The following is a 15,419-nucleotide window of genomic DNA, read 5'->3' as shown; positions in this document are numbered from 1 at the left end:
TGCAGTTGGTAAGAGCTAAAGAGGGGGAGGTTTTTTCACCAATAGGAGACCGATGGCCCAGCTGCAGTTAGAGACACAAGGTGGATGAGGTAATATCTTTTACTGGACCAGCTTCTGTTGGCAAGAGAGAAAAGATTTTGAACTTACACAGAGCTCTTCTTCAGTTCTGTGTAAGCTCAAAGGCTTGTCTCTCACCAACATGTTGGTCTAATAAAAGATATTACCTCACTCAGTCTCTCTAATATCCTGGGATAGACACGGTTATAACACTGCATACAACTGCTGTTAAGCAGGCCATTCAACTGGTTTTAAGCCAGACAGTCCTATTTTTCTAAGATTTGTCCCTGCCCGCAGGGACGGCTCCAGGCCCCAGCATGCCAAGCGCGTGCTTGGGGCGGCATGCCGCGGGGGGCGCTCTGCCGGTCACCGGGAGGGCAGCAGGTGGCTCCGGTGGACCTCCTGCAGGCGTGCCTGTGGAGGGTCCGCTGGTCCCGCGGCTCCAGTGGACCTCCCGCAGGCACGCCCTGCAGGAGGTCTGCCGGAGCTGCGGGACCAGCGGACCTTCCGCAGGCACGTCTGCGGGAGGTCTGCCGGAGCCGCGGGACCAGCGACCGGCAGAGCACCCCGCCGCGGCGTGCTGCCGTGCTTGGAGCGGCGAAATGGCTAGAGCCGCCCCTGCCTGATGTAATCATGGTTCTTTGCAGTTATGAAAAGGCAGGTAGCAGCATTCTGCTAATCTTCATGTCTGAAGGGCTGAGTCATGGGGAACTAGAGAGAAAGGAGATGGAATAATCAAGACAAGAGAAGATGATGTGATGTATAAGAATGTTAGAAGAGACGGTGAAAAAGAATGTTGCAGACATGGTGATATCAGAGATATTTGGACATTTCTTTGTGCACAGTGGAAATGCCCTTCATTTCAATAGGTATCTGCTGGTACATGTATTTGCATTTTATTTATACCATTTGCATTAAATAAAATGATGCCAATGACTCAATTCTAATTTCTATAATATTTTGGCACCACACAATGTTTTGTTTGCCTGAGTGGATATAATGTACAGGGAAAAAATTATTCCTAACCAGAGAATATTCAGGCACCACAGAGTTCATTGGTGATATGCTCTGCAGCATCAAAAAAGAAATGCATCCCTGCTAAAAATGAGCATTTCTTTCAAGAACAAATTGCTTGTTATATTCATTTAAATAGAATTGATAACACTGTTCAGCACTTACCCTTACCTGTGCCACCTGTGGCTTCCAATAATGTTACAATTTCTATTTCAGATTTTCATATGCATCCATTCTGTTATCAATGGCTGAGCCCATGTTTTGCAAGCAATACATTAACTCAGGCAAAGAGGTGAAATAGCAAGTTAATTAATGCATCAATCTATCATAGAGGCATGGGTTTAAATGCTACCTACCCATCTTTGGTGACAATTGAATAGGAGTTTGGCTGCCTGAGGACAGTGTATAGAAATTACTGTTTACTTTGGCATGTTTAGCAATTTTTGCTTAAGAGGCCCCCCCGGACTGCAACAACAAGGGGGTGGCGGGTCAGACTAGAAGGGCATTGGCAGAACTGTACTGGGAAGATTTCAGGGCAATTGCCTTTCTCCAGGCAGTGCTACTGTAGTCCCCATTAATGCAAAGATTTATCTAACAGATTCACATCTCCGCGTACAAAGAATAATAAGCAGGCAGATAAGGTCAACATTTCAAGAAAATATTTTTCATACAACTTCACTTTAAAGGACAAAGCTTGATTTAAAAGGCAACACTCCATAAAGCTTTTCTTGTGGTAGAAAAATCATCAGCTTTTAACTGGACAGTGTATAGCGTCCTGCAGAAAATGCCAAAATACAGGACACAGTGCAGCCTAGTATTGTCTTGATATGGGAAATGGGGTATTAGGCACCACATAAGAGACTTCCTTTAAAATAAGGGATGTCTGTCACCCTACAAGAGTTGCACTTGTTCTTGCCCTCAAAACCCAACAGAATTGGAAGGCTCTGGAAATTCCTTCTTTGTCGCTTCCTGTTATTGGTGGCATCATATGTGAAATCATGTCATCCTGTTATTTAAAAAAAGTTCCTGTGAATTCCATTAAAATCTCCAACAATATAAAATACATGATTTTCCCTCGAACATGACGCTTCTACACTGCCTGTCCCCCATTTTCCTAACTAGCACATTTAGAGGGGGGGAAATTAACAAAAGGGTGATTACCCAACATAAAAATATGCATTAAGTAATAGAGTGTATCATATTTGCAAAAACCTGAAGAGTAAGAACAACTTGTTTCTCTCTTTAAAATATTATTTTTAGAATGAATGAGGGTTGTGTGTATATTGAAGGGAGAATACGTTTGCCCTTTGGATATTGCAGTTCCCTCTCACTCTTGCAGCAATAAAATCGACAGTGCTCATAAATAGGGGAACTTCTGGCAAAAAAAAATGCTAGAGTACATTGTTCCCAATTCACCACAAATCAAACACTGACCCTAAGACAACACTCATCTGAGCGATCCCCAAGCAGCTCCACCAACTGCATCCAAAGACCTATTTTTGTTCAGTGGGTTTACTGTAACTATTCAGCTGGCTCTTTCCCATCTCTTCACTCCACAGAAGGACTCTGGAGAAAAGACAAAGCATCTGAGGCTTTAACTTCCCTGCAAAAAAGGTGTGTGGGGGGAGGAGAAGGGGAGATTACAGTGGGACAAATAACTATCCCATTGTAAAACACTATTGGAGACAAGGCACTGTAGGTTTTACTGAAAGGTAAACTAGGTGAGGGTACAGTGTTGACTTCATCTAACTACTTCACTGAAGCAGGACAGAGAGGGAGGCTCTGTGTGCTGTGAAGCTTTCAGACTCCTTTTGACACAATATCTCCTCTCTCTCTCTCTCTGGACGCTGAAGCAGGGGGGGCTATGGAACGATTTATCTTCTTTGCTATCTCAACCATACTATAGTTGCTTGCTGTAGGTGTGTCTTCTTTCCTCTGCCACTTATTTAGGTCCTAAATATGGGTTTAGGAACCTACCTTTAGTCACCAAGGAGATAATTTTCAAAGGCACAAAGGGCAATTAGGTGCCCAACTCCTGTTGAATTTCTAACTAGCATGTGTGCCTTTCAAAACTTTCCCCCATCTGTCCTCAGAGACTGCTAGGGGGTCATTGTTAACTGCAGAAGTTCAGGACTTTTAAAGACTGCTTTACCCGTTGGCCCTCCAAATGTCTAACTGGTTACAGATGATGTTATAAAATAGCAAAGTAGTGATCATTTCTTGGTGGAACGGAAGAAGTCCCTTTCATTGAAATACAGTTGCCATCACTAAAAACAATAAAGTCAATTTTTACCTGCTGTGATATCTGATTTAGCACAATATTTCCTTATGTTTAAAATGCTTATACCAATGCTTGTGGTAACAACGCTGTGACAATTGTGGATAATTATTTTTTTTTAGTTGTTATGCTGTACTTCCACATAGGCGGCAGGTTATATACACCTGCGGTGCCCGGGCTCCAGGAATATTCAGGGCCGGGTGCCCTGCTCCAGCAATATTTGGAGCTAGGTCTCTCCCCCGGCCCTGCCTGGATCGGGCCCCGCCCCCCCCCGCGTGTCCCCCCCACCGCGCCGCATCCCTGCCTGACAAAAAGCAGGCGCGCCTCTCCCCTGCCTGCTGGAGCTGTCAGAGATCGGCTGTCTGCTGCCGCAGGGTCCTAGTGCCTGCCCTCCGCCAGTACTGGCAAGGCAGGCTGCCCTTACCCTGAGCCTCTCCAATGCCCCAAACCCTCAGCCCCAGCCACAGCCCTCATCCCCCCGCACCCTAATCCTCATCCCCAGCCAGAGCCCCCATCCCCCCGCACCCTAATCCTCAGCCCCAGCCGGAGCCCTCATCCCCCCGCACCCTAATCCTCAACCCCAGCCAGAGCCCTCATCCCCCCGCACCCTAATCCTCATCCCCAGCCAGAGCCCTCATCCCCCCGCACCCTAATCCTCATCCCCAGCCGGAGCCCTCATCCCCCCGCACCCTAATCCTCAACCCCAGCCCTGAGCCCCCCACAGCATGAACCCCTCATCCCCAGCCAGAACCCTCATCCCCTCACACCCTAATCCCCTGCCCCAGCCCTGAGCCCCCCCCCACATCATGAACCCCTCATCCTCAGCCCCACAGCCCTCACCCTGCACTCCCTCCTATCCCCAAACTCCCTCCCCAGAAGGTGCACACACCTTCCCACACACCCCTTCCCAACCTCAAACTCCCTCCCAAAGCCTGCACCCTTCACCCCCTCCTGCACACCCACCCCTGCCCCAGCCCAGAGCCTGCACCCAGCACCCAAACTCCATCCCAAAGCCTGCACCCTGCACCTCTCCTGCACCCTAATCCCCAGCCCAGGATCTGCACCCCAGACCTCCCCCGCCGAGCCCCCTCCCAGAGCCTTAGGCAGGTGGGGGCGGAGTTTGGGGGGGCGGAGTTAGGAGGCGGGCTCTGGGCACCACCAAAATTTCTACAAACTTGCCACCCATGCTTCCATAAAGTTACACGAAAGCCACCATGCTCTCAGAAGGTCCCCTGTGTAGTAGTCTTGTGTCTGCTAACTTTTACATTTTTCAACCCTTGCTAGGTTCTTCCAAGCCATTTTTCTAGGCAGGAAAGGTTCCTTTTCATGGCAGGCATCCCTGTCTCTCTCTCTTCCACTCCTCCTCCTCCCTCCCCCTCTAGAATTTGTATCTTAAAAATCCATTCTATTCATTTATGCTCTCATCAAGGGAATAGTATAAAATGCACTTATGCGACTCCTAAGGTTGAGTCCCAATTCAAACTCTGCTCTGCATGTAATTTCTATAAAATCAATACACAACTAAAAATGGATGCCTAGAATTGAGAAAATGCATTTAAATGCTCTGTAGAGCTAAAAGTCATTTTAATAACAAAACACAAAATCAAAGGGAAACTTAGCTTTTGTAAACCACTGGGACACAAAACAAAAATAAAGCACGATGCTGTTTCTATTGAATTAAATGGGGGAAAAAACCCTGTTTACTTCACTGAAGCAGACTCAGATTCATTGTTTACAAGAACACTTTGCAAACAAAGAAAACAAACTCATAGATCTCTAGTTATTTTTCTTGTTTCACTTACTTTGTCCAAAACATCTGTATTGTACTATAATATGCCATACAAAACCTGTGATGTTGTACCATTATTTCATCTTGGACAGATTTCTCTCTCCTCTATATAAAGCTTTGAGATTTTTCAGTAAAAACATCAGCTATAGTCAGATTGTAAAAATAAATGAAGAAATAAGAACCCAGTAGTAAAACTACCTGGCACTAACAACATTAAATCTGCAACTAATAAAAACAGTTCACAAAAACGTTTCAGTATTTGACATGACTAGGCTTCCAAATTTGGCAGCTCGACTTTAAAATGCTGGGTTTGACTAGCAAATAACTAGGGAGGAAGACAGAGGGGCACACCTTAGATTAAAAACTTGCAGTTGACTTATGCCTCAGTGCTCTGGTTTGCTGAATGAATTTATATTATAATTCCACGGAGACACTGGCACATCAATGGTCAAGCACCCTTAGATTTCTGCAAATTGATCTTCATCTCTGTTTGCCAGTTGGCAGGTGATATTCTTTCCAAGTGATAACCATTAAAGATCAGTTCCCCCACTGACGCACCTTTGAATTAAATGATACACAACTTCATTCTTTTACATCTTTTTGTTTATTTAAAAAAATGAGACCTCCCTTGCAGCTTAAATGTGACTCAAACTTTTTTTTAAGATGCTCAATGGCTGATGGTCCTCAAATAAAAGAAATGTTGAAAATGATACACAGTGCTAGATCTTTTGCCGGTGTAAATGGAGCTGTGCCATCAGCTGAGGATTTGGCCATTGATTTCAGTATAACTACATGCATTTATACCAGCTGGTTCACAGTCTTTATTTAAATGAAATAAAATGTCCTACCTGTTATCAGGGCCGGCTCTGGCTTTTTTTGCCGCCCCAAGCAACAACAAAAAAAGGGGGGGCGGCATCAGAGCAGCAAAGCAAAAGGGGGGGGAACCACAGTGTTGCCGGAGCAACAAAGTGTGTGTGTGTGGGGGGGGAGAACAAAACAAAAAACTGGCGCGGCTGGAGCGGCAAAGCAGGTGGGAAAAAAACACCTGCGGCGCAGCTGGAGCGGCAAAGCGGGGCGGGAACACGGCGCGGCTGGAGCGGCAAAGCGGGGCGGGAACACGGCGCGGCTGGAGCGGCAAAGCGGGGCGGGAACACGGCGCGGCTGGAGCGGCAAAGCGGGGCGGGAACACGGCGCGGCTGGAGCGGCAAAGCGGGGCGGGAACACGGCGCGGCTGGAGCGGCAAAGCGGGGGAGGGGACAAAACAAAACCGGCGCAGCTGGAGCGGCAAAGTGTGTGGGGGGGAAGATATAATGGCGCAGCCGGCAAAGCAGGAGAAACACAAAACAAAAAACCCTACAGGGTGGCCGGAGCCAGGGGACTCCCTGTGCTGCAGAGTGCACGCCCGGTCTAGTGGAGGCGGGGGGGAGAGAGAGAAGGGGGGAGGCCAGCACTTCAGCAGGGTGCTCACCACGCGGCCCCGACCGCCGCACCGCCTGCCAGGAGGGCTCCGTGCCGCTCCAGTCGGTGGGGAGGGAAGGACGCGGGCTGCCCTGCCGAGTTTGCTGCAGGGCGCTCCCCTCCTCCACCCCCTACAGGGTGGCCAGAGCAGCAAAAAAAAAAAAGCGTCCGTGTCACCCTAGGTTTGGGCAGAATGCCGCCTCATAGAATCTGCCGCCCCAAGCACGAGCTTGCTCAGCTGGTGCCTGGAGCCGGCCCTGCCTGTTATGCAGATAATCCCTTCATTTATTTGATAATAAATCTACAAAAATCAGCTACAACTTGGAAAACAAATAGTAGTAAATTCTTGGCTTCTGATTGTATTGGAGGTTCACCATGGCCCTCGCATTCAGACAGATTTCATATCACAATACATCATACACTGCCAGGTCCTCATAATTCTAGTCCATTTCCCTCTAGACAGAGAAGATTTGTCAATGTACCAAGTCTTCGCTCCTATAACAAAACATGCCTTTTATTATTGCAGTACAGCTTAGGGAGTAGGAAGAGTTACAAGTATTGTAACTATTATCCACTGGCTATTTATGGATGAGGTCAACATTAGTAAACAATATTGTGCATTCACAAATCTCCATTCCCAACACAATTATAGACTGCTTGCTAAAGACTCTGGTCCAAATTCAACCCAGGTGTAATTCCATTACCTTCCCTCGAGTTCCAAATTCATCCCTGATATAAAAACATTTGCTTCCATGGAGTTACACCGGGATCAATTTGAACCATTAGGTCTATAACATGAAACCATTTCCCAAGTGTTTTTATCAGGCTGGGAAGATGCACAAGATGCTTCACCTTCCTCGCTGAACAAGCTGGGCAGAACTAAAGTGGTGCACAAGAGCAATCCTGACCCCCTTTGGCAAGTGTTTACATGTAAAGCTGCTTCTCCACTCTTTTTGGAGTCATTTCATGCATGCATCTTTCCTCCCTAATCTGCCTTTTCATTTTTTCCATTAAGCGGTGAATATTTTTCATGCCAATTCAAAACAAAATGTGAAATAACTTTTGCATGACATTTCAGACTCAACATTTTTTCCACAGAAAAGAAAGACTGGCCATCCTGGACAGTTTTCTTTGTGGTGAAGTGAGATGATGGGTACAATGTTAAAAAGCATTGTTTATCTGAGAATATGCAATCTTCCCAGGAAGAAAGCAAAATGAAAGCTAGGGGGAAACATAAGACCTAAGAATACCTACCCAACTGGAAGACAGGGAGATATAGAAATGGATGCTTCAGCAAAACCTCATATCTGCTAATTTGAAGTGCCTACTACCAGAAAGTGATGCTGGGGGGAAAAAACCTGTAATTTCTCAGCAAATGTTCCAATAAGGTGATGAGCACGCAAGAGTGTCATGAGTGACCAGGCAATTATAGAGAAAGGCATTCCTAGGAAGAGAGTGAATTCTCACCTTTCTGGAGGCCACAGCCTTGTTTCAAAGATGTCCCAAGATGTTCACGGCTGGAGCCTGATGTTTAAAAATAGTTAGGTATTTCTGTTTTCCTTTGATATTATGCCCCGAGGCAAAAAATAGCCATTTTGTCAAAACTCTAAACAAAAGAATTCTGAGGTGTATGTGAAATTGTGCACTGCAGCAAAGAAAAAATAAAGTCATGCAAAATCTCATAAAATGAAATTTAAAAAAACAATTACATTTTGCATAATTCTAATAATTTTAAGTAGGCATAGATCACCTGGCTAAGCCCCACACATACAATGCACTTTACAACAACTGGGCTTCCTTTCTGGTTGGGATTTGTGGGTGCTACTGAAATACAATAAAAATAAAAACAACAATAAAATTATGCAATGTTCGGCGCTAGTAGGCTCCAGATTTCAGGAATGGCTTTCGTTAGCATCCACCAACTTTCATTGTTTGAAAGGATGATGTATTTTAAAACAATGGATTGTGGGTTTTAAAATAAAAACTCAGCCTCAGAATGTACTATTATTTACTTGCATGGTGGTAGCACCCAGGAGCCCCAGTTATGAACCAGGATGCTATTGTGCTAGGTGCTGTACAAATACAGAACAAAAAATGATCCCTAGTATGACACTGTATGAGTAAAACATGACCATGCACATCATTGTTGCTACCAGTGTTATATAATTGCAACAAATCTTATATGAAGTATGTAACTTTTTCACTGGTATCTTACATGACGATCAAATATTATTATCCTCTTAATTTGCATGTATCATTTTTGTATCAAGTTATGAATATTGACTATGTACCAGGCAGTTTATATCCAGTCTAGCCAGCACATTATGAATGGACTATTCAAGTTGATGGCCCATTAAAGAACACTATTGCTCACACAATAGACTATGGAAGAAGTCTTTCCACACCCGATGAGCCTTCCTGGGGACATTTTTAGCCAGAGTATGGGTTATGGTTGCTTCTGTGACTCAAAGCATGCAAGGGCATGTGACTTGCTCATATGACCCAGGATTCCATCTTGTGCCTGTAATTTTCCACAAACTAAGACTGGGAGCAGTCCCTCCACATGGGAGAAGGTATTTTTTAAAAAAAACTGGAAGCTTCTCTTCTCTTTCCTGCTCTGATCTCAGGATTATAGACTTACAGTAAAAGAAGCATTCCAACCAATGGATTGAGGACTTTCCAATCTTTTGGAAGTTACCAGAGACTTTATAAGTCAGCAGTTTCTTCCATCATTGCTACAAACCTGATCCAAGAACTTTGCAATGAGTGTATATATTTGTTTTCCTTGACCATTATAACTCTCTCCTCTTCCTTTTCTTTTATAAATAAACCTTTAGATAGAAGATACTGAAGGATTGGCAACAGCATGATTATTGGGTAAGATCTGAGTTATGTATTGGCTTTCGTGTGTGGCTGATCTCTCAGGATCAGAACCCCACTTTGTTTGATTAAATTGATTTTAAATAACCACTCATCATTAAGTTTAGTGTCTGGGTGGAGTAACAAGGGCTGGGATACCTAAGGAGACTGCATTTCTGACTTCTTGTTAACCAGTGCGGTGAAACAGAAGTTTACTTTTATTACCAGCTTGGTATATCTTATTGAAGAATAACCACCAGTTTGGTGCTAGGGTGGTCAAGTGCCCAGTTTTTGACTGGAAAGTCCGGTCAGATCTATTGACTGGACATCCAATGTCCGGTTACTGTGGACAGGAGAGATGGGGAGGCACTGGGTCGTCACCCGCGCCAGCCCCTATTCAGCTGGAGCTGCCTCCTACCTTTGTCAGGCAGCTGCAGCTCCCAGGCCTGGCTCCATAGATGAGATCCTCCTGACCTGGGCAGGGGGATGGGAGGGGAAAAGCAGAGAGTAACGGGGGGAAAGGGGAAGAGGAGTGGATGGGGGCAAGGCCTCGGAGGGAAGAGGTGGGACAGGGTGGTTCCGGCACTCCTGCTGGAGTGTCAGGTTTTTAAATATTACCAAGTTGGCAACCCTATTTGGGACGGGTCTGCCCTATTTATCAGCAGTTTGTCCTGAATTTGGTATTCTCAGCTGTGACCCACTGAGGCACGGTGACATCTGTTCCAAAGGGTTTACAGGAAGTAGGTCAACAAGGTTCTATAGATTAGGGGAGTGCTCTCCCTTTAATGTTCAGGAGAGTTTTCTTTGTGTATCTTGTTCACAGGAAGAGATCAGACCACAGAGTTTACCGTAGTTCACTCAAGCTACTTTCCTAATAGCATATAACAAAATGATGCTTGTTTGCAGGCAGCACCTCACCCTTCTCCCCATTTCCATTATTCCAGCAAAACAAGCTTCATGCCATGTCTTCTTAGTTAATCAACAGTTTAACTACCTGCAACTTTCACTCTGCTTGAAAATTTCTCAGATTAAGTCATGCACCATGGCTGACCTCAAATGTCTATGTAATGTGATGGATAACCACCCTCTTGTATGATTTTTTTTAACTGAAAACAGCAATTCATATTTGTATCATTTCACATACATTATGCAGTGGAATCTGTTCTCCCTGCCCCCACCTCCCTAATTTAGAAGCCCTTTTTAGTTGTAAATGTAATGCAATCCATGTTAGTTGCTACAAAATCATTTTGTTCTATTCTGTCTTGTGCGTGACCTTGAGCAAGGCACTTCATCCCTCTGTGAAATGAACCTAGCAAGCTTTACCCAGCTTTATAAATTGCTTTGAGATCCACAGGGAAGTGCTAAGTACTAGTACTGTTATTAATTGGTTTCACATTCATGATATGAGCACTGATCACAGTTAGTTTCACCTAAATTTGTATGCCGCATGCATTTCAAAAAGAAATTCCAGTGTCAATCAACAAGAATAATGTGCCATTAAAAACAGTCTAAATGCAAAACAATAGAGTAAAATTAAATTTTTTTTTCTCTCCATTACATCAGTCATATCTTCTCAAATATACCAATTAAAAGCTTTTTTTTCTTCTCCAGCATTGCTCTCTCTGTTATGCTTGTGATAATTGACCTGCCTCCTCTGTGCTTCATAGAATGAAATCACTAAGAGCCAGACCAACCGACAAGAGGAATCCAGAGTCCAACTGCTTTGGCGATTATGCTCTAGAATGGGTAAAGTAGAAGAGAAGACAAGATTTCCTCAGTGCCCATAAACAAGGGGCTGCAATTGCTCTTTTCATTTTGCTTGGATGGCACAGCTCTATTTATTTTATTTTTCTTTACCAGTGTGCTCACAAAGAGGAAAAGGATGGCCTAATCTCAAGATCAACAGTGTCCTCCTGAGATTGTTCAGCCCTCAGAGTCTGCCTGATGTTACACACAACAAATGTAAGCCCTGCCTTCAAGGAGCTTATAATAAAAAGGGCCCTGGCAAATCCTTAATTATGTGAGCATCCCCAGGGAACTCAGTGGGGATACTTGTGTGACTAAGGATTACTCCCTTGAACATAGGAGGAGGGCATATGAACATACAACAAATGAACTTGAAAAAAATAAATCTGGCCATTTTATGAAACAAAGGAGGCAGATTTTTGCCATAGAGATGCACCTCTGAATAGCTCCCTCCTCTCAAATCAGGGACTGGTGTAGAGGAGTGATACACTGTGAACAATAAGGGATCTCTCAAGGAACATTCAGACATGTGAGACCTTACGGGCCCTCTACTGGCATACCAAAGTGAGAAAAATCAAAGCAATGCAGTGGCTGAAAAGGAGTTAACAAGCACAGCGAAAAAATGCAACTTTTTAAACTAGATTTCAGCTTTTTCTTTTTTCATTACACCTTGAATGTGCAACAAGAGGCAGAAAGACTTCAAATACAGGCACACCAGATGAGGTGGTCTTATGGGAATCACAGTAATCATAAACTGTTAGATTCTTGTGCTGCAAACTTAAGCAGCCCAACTATTATTTAATAGTAATGCATGCCGCAGTAGGGTGTAATAATATTGTGCAAGGGTTACTTTCCTTATCCATAGCTACTTAAAACTGAAAGGCAATCTGAATACAGGAGCATCCTATGATTCCCTGGAATTTGTAGAGAAGTGGAGCAATAGTGGATTAGATTGGGGGTTGCTACTATCATCATCATGATCTGGTGGGCTTGTTTAGTGATGAATCTGTTAAATAGCTAAGTGATGATTTCTTAGGAGTTTTGCAATTGTCTCATTTTCAAATTGGCAAAGACAGTTTTATTTTTACTGAGCATCTAAAATTTAAGGAAAAGCACCATAAAAACTGGAATGAATAATAAAATTAAAGTAATATGGCACCCCATTTATAAAATGTTTAGACTGCAGTATCTGATCTGCCAACATTCAGGGAATGAACACAATGACACTAGTTTATTATAGAGTCAGCAAAAAATTATGGGAAGCCATAAAACAGAATGCATGCCCCTTAAAAAACTGGATTGCAGCTTGCTGCAAATCAGAGTCAGATAAATATTGTACTAGCAAAACATTTCAAACTGGAGACACCCAACAAAAATATGTAAGATTCTCTTTGCGACTGGAGCTCAAAGTCATATTTTCTCTTTTGTACATTTCTAAACATGGTTATTTTTAGCCTTTGTGAGCCTGCTAGAATCATCTTATACAATCCGCAGTAAAGTACAATACCTCTGCTTTACTCACTGGAAAGAAGGGTCAAAAGTGAAGATTTCACCTCCACTATGGGCTCATCACGTGTCTGAAAGTTGCAGTGAATTATTCAGTAGTTCAAAACCACTTTCAGATGCTTTCAGGTTATGCTCACAACAGGGGTCCATGCAGCAAATCTATTTCAATAGCACTGCTTCTAGTCCCTCTCTGACTCACATTAGCTATCCCATGTCTGACCCTTCAAGAAAAATGAAGTGAAGATTTAAAAAAAAAAAGGGGGGGCAGGGGGGTATTTTTTATATACAAGCAAGAAAAGTAATTTAAGAAGAACGAGGAACATGCTGTCCAGAGAGAAAATTCATTTCATAATTCAGACTGGAACTGGGAAATTACAGTGACTATATAAAAATATTAAAACATTTCAGTTATATTTTCAACTACATTTGATACTCAGACATAACAAGAGAAAGGTTCTTTCAAAGCTCTTGGCTTGTCCACAGCCCAGTATTTCCAATATTGGGAAGAGAAGTATGCAAAATATCCATATGGTCCTAACCTTCAAATGCAGGTTATTCATCAGGTTCTATCAGTAAAGGTGAAATTCACCCGTGTAGAGAGGGTTCAATATGGGGCTTAAGTGGGACATTTAAGGGGTTCATTGGCTTTTGGCTGGTCCTCAATATAATGCTGAATTAACTCCAACGGAAAAGTGACTTTGGTGTTTGAATGTGTTGGATGACTACACTGAACGAGGGATTAACCTGTTGCACCCTTCCCTCGCCCAAAAGTATGTAAATCAGCCTTTTGCTAGCTATTCACTGGTGGCCAATAGTATAGGAGAGAACGCATGCAATGCAATGTCCAAGTGATCAGAATACCATCCAGGGGACCACAGCAACAAAGCTCAAAAGATAACAGAAGTGTGTTTAATGTTAACTTTGTAGTCTCATTTAATTGTGGGAAATTGGCTTTGCTTACTCTTGCTCCAGTCCCCTAGAGTAGGTCATCATATCAATGAACAGTTAGTTAATTAAATGGAATCTCACAAGGCACCCCTTAATTTCATAAGTATATAAAAACAGAGAGCACACCAAAGAGTCAGGGACTCCAAAAAGGCAAATTCCACTAAACCCTGACACTGGATCATCAGAAGTGGGCAACTCTGCATCTCTCCAACCCATTCTCATGGGATTTCCAGTCCAGTTCAGCTGATCCAAGAAGTCTGATCAGTTCAGCCTATCATCTGAATTTTTGAATGCTTATCCAAACTGATTTCATGATACTCATCCATCCCATGAAATACGGGACAGTCAAATAATACCAATTTCAGTTATTAAGTTCATTATGTCACTTCACGGCATATAGAATATTTGATATAAGAGTAAAATGTCACTTTTTAAAAGTTTTTTTTTAAAGAATCCTATTCAAAGTTATCATAATTCTGAATCTTAAATCATACATTTACGAGTTGAACATTTAGGGCTAAATTCAGACCTGATGCAACCATCTGCAATTTCATTGATTTCATCGGCGTTATAACTACTTACACCATATCTAAAATTTGTTCCTTTGGGCTGGACAAAGTGAAGGGAGGTATGGTGTAAATTCACCATCTGAGGGTCACTGGAAGGGTTTTTGCATGTGCTAGGAAAGTTGCCAGGGACAAGAAGGTAGTTCCGCCTCAATGCTAATTCTGTTCTTAAGATTGATAACCATAGTGTCAGTACAAATTGTACTGGCACTTTTACAAAAGATCAACCAAATACTGCCTAAGAGTCCCAAAAAGGTATTCAGGGAGAAAACTATGGCAGGGATTTTGATGCACAAATGAGCAATATGAATTTATAATTATGCAGAACATGTTATACAGTGCAAAGGCAGTCTCCATGGCAATTTAACTCTAATTTTTTGTCCATGCCTGCCAGGTTAAGGAGCCATGTTGCATCTGTGGATGATTGCCAAGACTCAAATGCTAATCTCAACAGCTAATCCAGTGCACGCTTTATCGCGGTAGCACAGTCTCCTCCATCGCCACCACCCCCCACACACAATTTCCAAAAATCAGACATCATAAGGGGATAAAACATTACTAACAACAATTGTTTTGTTTTAAAGGCCCAATCAATCTCATTCAAGTCATCGAGAGTCATTCAAGTCATTGAGAGTCCTGTCCAAAGGAAGTTAATACAAGCAGAATTGGGTCCTAAATATACCTGCAGAAGTCACACACGCACAAAGGCCATAGTACACCTACTATTAATTTCCATAAGACATGCTTTCAGTATGACAGCTTATTTAAAATAGGATACAGTCCTATCACTGGATACTGATGCTTTTAATTTAATGTGAGGGGCCATGCCCAATCTCTTGCACATTGTACTGATTAAAAATGAGTTTGCTTTCTCTCCGATACCAGTAGTATGGGGTGTCGTCATTGCCAAGGATCTCTACAAGAGCCAAGTTAAAACGAAAGTCCTTTAGCACCTTGATAGGTATTTTTTCTTACTGTAAATGGCAAGTAATTTCACCCCAAAATTCATGAGACTTGTCATCCGGCACTTACGCCCTGTTTCGAGATCGGTGCATCAAATGTTAATCAACGAAAACTCCACATTTAACCATAGTTACTGCACAGCAGTACCAGGAACATTGCTGTTATTTCTAAATATTGCAGAATGGCAATGGCGGGTAAAAGTTGACTTTCTAATGGTGACCAACAGAGGGAAGAT

The 15,419-nt window shown here is 43.2% G+C and overlaps 1 protein-coding gene across 9 annotated transcripts in view; it reads right to left on the bottom strand.

Annotated features, from left to right (window-relative positions):
- Positions 1-15,419, bottom strand: part of PDE1C (phosphodiesterase 1C) — a 548,714-nt gene that overhangs the window by 319,513 nt on the left and 213,782 nt on the right. The window contains exon 1 of one of the 9 annotated variants that reach the window (XM_045004981.1): positions 4,615-4,682. The exons of the other annotated variants lie outside the window; for them this stretch is intronic. Within the exon in view, the coding sequence (XP_044860916.1) occupies positions 4,615-4,616 (2 nt within the window). The 5' untranslated portion in view covers positions 4,617-4,682. Of the gene's footprint in view, positions 1-4,614; positions 4,683-15,419 lie in introns of those variants that run through there. 9 annotated transcript variants of the gene reach the window in all.

The sequence above is a fragment of the Mauremys mutica genome, chromosome 2, assembly GCF_020497125.1.
Source record: "Mauremys mutica isolate MM-2020 ecotype Southern chromosome 2, ASM2049712v1, whole genome shotgun sequence".
Lineage (NCBI taxonomy): Eukaryota > Metazoa > Chordata > Testudines > Geoemydidae > Mauremys > Mauremys mutica.
The sequence above is the reverse complement of the archived record's forward strand: the minus strand, read 5'-3'. Positions and strand labels throughout refer to the sequence as shown.